Below are 6,000 nucleotides of genomic sequence, written 5' to 3'. Positions count from 1 at the left end.
TTATCTTGGAAAATAAGAACAGCAATAAATTAAATTCTGATATATCCTTTTTATTAAAAAATAAAAAAGAAGCAGTGCGTGGGAGGTTTAAATTAATCCTGGCAGCGGATACACTCAGCATGTGGCACTATTCCCAGCATTACTGTAAGTTTCTAATTACTGAACTGTTAATTACATTGGGAAATATACATGTGCTCCTGTGCTTAAGCGTTTTATAATAATCAGAGGTTTTTCTATCACTTAAGATTTGTTATTTTAAAAAATACTACAGAAAATGCAAAACTGGTATACAAACATGTTTAAAATCTATTTAAACACAGAGGGGGAATGCATAGCCCATAGTGCTGTAGCTATTGAACTTTAAAAAAAAAAACTTTTTAATAGGCCCTTTGGGTCAATAAGGAAAGACGTTTGGAAAAGTAAAGAGATTGTTATCCTGGTAATGATATTGAAGTACAGTGTTACTTATTCTAATCCCAAAGGAAAATAGTGCTCCAGATGTTAGGAATTACAAACCCCATCCAATGGAAATTACAAACTCCCTCCACTGGAAATTAACAGTTTGGATCGGGGTCCGGCATGCTGTAGTTGGTTAGTCACTAACGGAGCGGGCAGATCTGCTGGTTGCATGGGTCAGTATCATATTTGTAGAACTGCAGTTGTATTAAGCACAATATGCACTTCAATGCATGGTCCCTTTAAATTTTCGTGTTGTCCGTTTTGAAAATGCATGAAGGGATTCTGCAGAATTGTCACATACGCAGTTACCCTTTCCCTGCCCACCAGCTGAGTATCCTGCTGGAAATGTGTTTGGCGAACACATTTCCCGGCATGTATTATACTCACCTGGTGCAATTTGAGCTGAGACCAGCCTTGCATATATTACTTATTATTAACCAAAACACTGATATGTCCCATTAGGTATCTCCATGGCATTGTACAATGTGTGCCCTATCTCACATAACATTTTAATAAATATAAGAAATACCAGAGCATCACTGATCCTGTGTTAGTTGTAAGGTGTTAAAATGCATTGGCGCAACTAGTCAATGATATGCCAGGGTCCCCACAATATTCCAGGTAACTGGGCTAAAAGCAACCAGGCTGGCCCTGCACTCCTATAAGGAACAAGTCTTACAAAGTCTAGTAAAGGAACACTTGGGATTTGATATACAGCAGGTACAATGTTAGATGAATACACCCAAGTGATCTGGAAACTATACATTTAAATTTAATATGGCCAATAAAAATATCAACCTCAAGCCAACTTTCCTTTCTACTTTAGTTTCAGTTAACACTCTATGACACATTGCAGTGAGTTAAAGTCTTACATTTACTGCTGTGCTAAAACCAGTATCTCCATCTCTAGAATTTTACTGCATTCTACAAATGTCTTCTTTCCAGCTGGCCTGCCACTGTACACCTACAAGATGGCTAATATTGTTAGAAAAGGCTCATACATCACTTCTCGGCCTTTTGGCTAAGATCAAGTCTAGTATCTGTTCTTAGCAGTTTAATAAAAGCCTCAAACACTGTTTATGACATTGCCGCATAGCATGGCAAATTTTTTTTTTTTTTATTCTAAATGAAAAATGTGATAATGTGCCTTGTTATTCATACTCTTTCACACTACTTACTAGGTATGCTGATTATCTATATGGCTTTGTATGTGCAAAGTTACAACATAGACAAAGTTAAAGTCTAGAAAAAACAATCTTTGAGAGTTCAATTAATACTATTTCAAGCATTTTTATCTCTGATATTACTATAAATGCCTTATTACTCATTTAGTCCCTGTATTGCCAGAGGTGCCTGCTCTTCCATCTAGGAAATAGTTAAGCTTAGATAGGCTCTTATAAAGCAGGGTTTGCCGAAAGCGGGGTGGGGTACAGACTGGGAACAAAATGAATACAACTTTTCCATCAGGAGAAGTCATTAATAAATGTGATGTTTCCAAAGAACTTGTAAGTTTGGGTCCCCAGAGTTATGACGGGCAGAGTAGGACTAAACAGTAGTACGTTTTAAAGCAAGCCAGCTTAGGCACATAATACAAATATTTTGCATGTATCCTAGCAGATATTAAGTGATGCAATATGAGCACAGGGGTCCAAGGCATACCCAAAGAAAAAGGAGCAGCAGTAAGCAGTGATGATTGTCTAGGTAATTTTAAAGAGAATGGAATAACTTAAGCCAGTAATAAAACAAATGAGTGAAATTGAATGCTTAACTGGTAAGCATTCCAGTTCTAAAAGCCATACAATGAACATGTGACATATAGATCTGGACTGCAGTGAGGATATACTAATATTGTTATTATTATTATTATTATCTTTAATTTATATAGCGCCAACAGTTTACGCAGCGCTTAATACAATACATAAATTCAAGTGGTATGACAAGACAAGAATTGACAGACAGAATACAACGCTAATGCTTCAGATGTTCATGAAACACATATTAAGATGGAATGCTGAAAATGCGGGATGTCATATTCACACATTGAAATCTTGTCACATAATGTATCTCAGACCAGGAAGGAAGCGCCTGTAATACTAGAAAATCCTGTATCAAATGTTTATTATGTGAAATAACCTTATTAAATGTATATGATCATCTTCTGATGATCTCAAGACCATAACTAACCCTATACCTATCTCAATGCAGTCCTAGATTTCCCCTCAAATATGCTGGGCAAAATAGGAGATCCAGTATGTACACCTTAAATCCTTAAAGACACTATATCACCATTACATCTGCCTAAGCCTGTATATTATTACATCACCATATGTTGTCACTGTTTAATACAAGTTCTAAGTGATGTAATTATCTACTTAATAATTGAAAACATTTTTAAACGCTTTTAAGAATTAAGATAAAGATAGACTTTCTCAAGCCTTGTTCCTTCCCAGCTCCAAGCGCTATGGTAGAAATATAGTTGACCCTCACCCGGCATTGGCCAAAATGAAGACACACGGATGGTCATTATGAAATTAGCCAGTGGAGTCACCTGTCCAACCTTCTACAAAAAGGTAAGAGAGGAGAAAGCCAGGGGTGGCCCAACAGTTGTGGATTCCCAGTATCAATGTCATGTGAATACATATGAGGGGATGTTAAGGAGTAAAGTATCTGCAAAAAGAACTGTTATACAGAAAGTGATTTCCGCATCACTTAGCAACATCATTGAGTAGAAGCCAAACCTAGTATTCCTACTTGGTTACAGAGCATAAGATAAACTATTTTAAAAGTCCTAAATAATGTTTCCAGAAATCTCACTAAAATTGTTATATTACCACATGACACAATAAATATTACTATTCAGCAGAATAAAGGCTGCCTTCACAGAATGCAGGGCAGTCTCTTTACATTCAATAATAGATAATTATGGTGTATTAACCGCATCCCCTGAGCCATATGACACCGAATTGTTATCTAAGTTTAAATGTTGATAGATACTATATGGTAAAGACATCATATCATTGTCTGTTTGCAGTTATTTTAGTAAACAAAGACAATGCATGTGATTCTGCAGAAATAGTCTGTGTCTGCTACATACCTACCAACTACCAGATGTCAGTGTGATGTCATACTTCCAAAGGCCCACAGTATGTTAGCTTAGCGTGACATCACACGGCCTGGTAACTTGAATAGTTTGTCTAAAATAACTGACATTCTTTTACTAAAATAAGAATACATTCCAATTACACCCTAATGTAATGCATTAACAGTGCTATACCTGCATATTTTCATTTCTTATAATAATGCTCATGAGAGTTAGCATTTTACCTTTGTTTCCAAAGGAACAGCAATAGAGTGAGTGAATAGAGAGAGTGAATATGTGTCTTAACACTATACATAACAAATATTTTAAAAACGAAATCTGAAGACAACTAAGAACAATCAGTGATCTACATTGGTCCTGAGTAGGAATGAAAGCCTAGTTATATAAAACTTTCTTTTTTTTAAAAAATATTAATTTATATATTGCCTTTCAAGAACAGTTCTGTAGTAAGTATGCATTATTCAACCTCTTAATCATTTAATATTTTTTATTTGTGCAAATCTGCCTTATTGCACTATTTCACAAAAAACTTTATATGCTGTACACATATTATGAATTATATTAGCCTTATGATGAACATAAGCAATTATGGTGTTACCTGTGCGTATGTCGTGATTAATTCCTTCTACAGATATAATGGCATTTGCAATACCCCGTCCATGCATATCTCTGACAATCCCCTTAATCCCACGATGAACCTTGGAAATAAATAATTAAAGAGAGATTACATATCTTGAATCCACCCAAATTAAATGTAAACAATTTGGATTTATAGCCAATGTCAACAGTCATTTAGTAATCCAGAAAGTTTCATTATATAAATATATATAAAACAAGCAGGGTAGATATGTCCTATGGGCAGCGAACAATTTCTTTTCAGTCTGTCCTGTTTTGTAGGAACTCTCGTTAGTCTGCTATATGTAACAAGTCTCAAACAACATCACCATTGGTGAAAACAATGTATTTTTGCATCATGTAGAGAATTAGGGTCTCATTTACAACATATAACAGAATAAATCCCAAAGAGTGCTATACCTTTACAAACATTAATTTTTATGGAAACCATGAGAAGCTGGCTCCACAAGCAGCTAGCTATTACCATCTAGCTCAGGTGCTGTCGGAGTGGCAGAGCCTGTGTGTGTTTGGGTGTTGATGTGGCAGAGCCTGTCCTGGTGTGTGTGTCTGGGTGTCGGTGTGGCAGAGCCTGTCCTGGTGTGTGTGTCTGGGTGTCGGTGTGGCAGAGCCTGTCCTGGTGTGTGTGTGTGTATTTGGGTGTCGGTGTGGCAGAGCCGGTCCTGGTGTGTGTGAGTGTGTGTGTGTTTGGGTGTCGGTGTGGCAGAGCCTGTCCTGGTGTGTGTGTGTTTGGGTGTCGGTGTGGCAGAGCCTGTCCTGGTATGTGTGTGTTTGGGTGTCAGTGTGGCAGAGCCTGTTGTGGTGTGTGTGTGTTTTGTCGTCTGTGTGGCAGACCCTGTCCTTATGTGTGTTTGGGGGTCGGGATGGCAGAGCCTGTCCTGGTGTGTGTGTGTTTGGGTGTCGGTGTGGCAGAGCCTGTCCTGGTGTGTGTGTTTGAGTGCCCGTGTTTGGGTTCAGGTATCCCGTGTATGATGACTTTTTTAGTGTACTGATTACTCCCACTCCCATCACATAAGATTCCATCTTGTATTATCTGCACTGATGTCATCTTTATGCAGTACACATCGATGCCGATAAGATTCTGTCTATTTTATTTATTTCCATAAAATGGCCACCAAAATACTCAGCACCAGGCCCATGATGCTCTTAATCTGGCCCTGCCTCCAATGTGCGTCAACCATCTGAAATCCAGCTTGTACCCACAGTGTGCTCCAGCCCTGTGCAGTTTTATTTGGCTAAACTTGTTTTAAATGGTTTGTGGACTGACTTTGTTTTACTGTTTAAGTAATTCAGTATTGATAGAATGAAATGAAAAAGTTGATAAAAAAAAAACTTTTCCACTGCTTTATTTATCGCCAGATTAACCCTGTATTAATATGCATTATAACGCTAAAAGGCCATATTTTCTCATACACGCACTCTGATGAAGTAGCCCACTGCAGAAAAAACTTGGACACCCCTGACCTAGCTCAAGGTTACATATACAGTAATATCTGTTAAATCCAGGGTGAGAGACTCACCTGCTCCATAAAAACAATTAAGGATTCCCTGTTGTTTTCCCACTGCTCAGGCAGCTCACTCTCATGGGGAAATTTATCACAATCCAAGTATATTGAGATCTCAAAGCAATTGGTGTGTAGATAACTGAAGTCATTAATACCTATTAACGCAGAGGAAAAATCTTTAAATGGCACATGCATAACTACAAACCAGCCAAACAAAACAGCCTTTATTATTTTAACTTATGTGGTAATATAATATAATGGAAACTACAGCGTATTTAACAATGTAAAACAGCTATTGAAGGT

General features: G+C 37.4%; 1 protein-coding gene and 1 pseudogene across 1 annotated transcript in view; one reads left to right on the top strand and one right to left on the bottom strand.

Moving 5' to 3' along the window:
- Positions 1-6,000, bottom strand: part of LOC149298964 (inactive carboxypeptidase-like protein X2) — a 42,572-nt gene that overhangs the window by 4,850 nt on the left and 31,722 nt on the right. Inside the window, exons 12-13 of the mRNA XM_089486798.1 lie at positions 5,713-5,852; positions 4,158-4,257 (exon numbers count right to left, since the gene is read on the bottom strand). Of these exons, the coding sequence (XP_089342924.1) occupies positions 4,158-4,257; positions 5,713-5,852 (240 nt within the window). The remainder of the gene's footprint in view (positions 1-4,157; positions 4,258-5,712; positions 5,853-6,000) is intronic.
- On the top strand, positions 1,461-1,585 carry LOC149298965 (U2 spliceosomal RNA; annotated as a pseudogene).

This window comes from Sceloporus occidentalis, unplaced genomic scaffold, assembly GCF_023333645.1.
Source record: "Sceloporus occidentalis isolate IW3139 unplaced genomic scaffold, rSceOcc1.0.p SCAF_30, whole genome shotgun sequence".
NCBI lineage: Eukaryota > Metazoa > Chordata > Lepidosauria > Squamata > Phrynosomatidae > Sceloporus > Sceloporus occidentalis.
The sequence above is the reverse complement of the archived record's forward strand: the minus strand, read 5'-3'. Positions and strand labels throughout refer to the sequence as shown.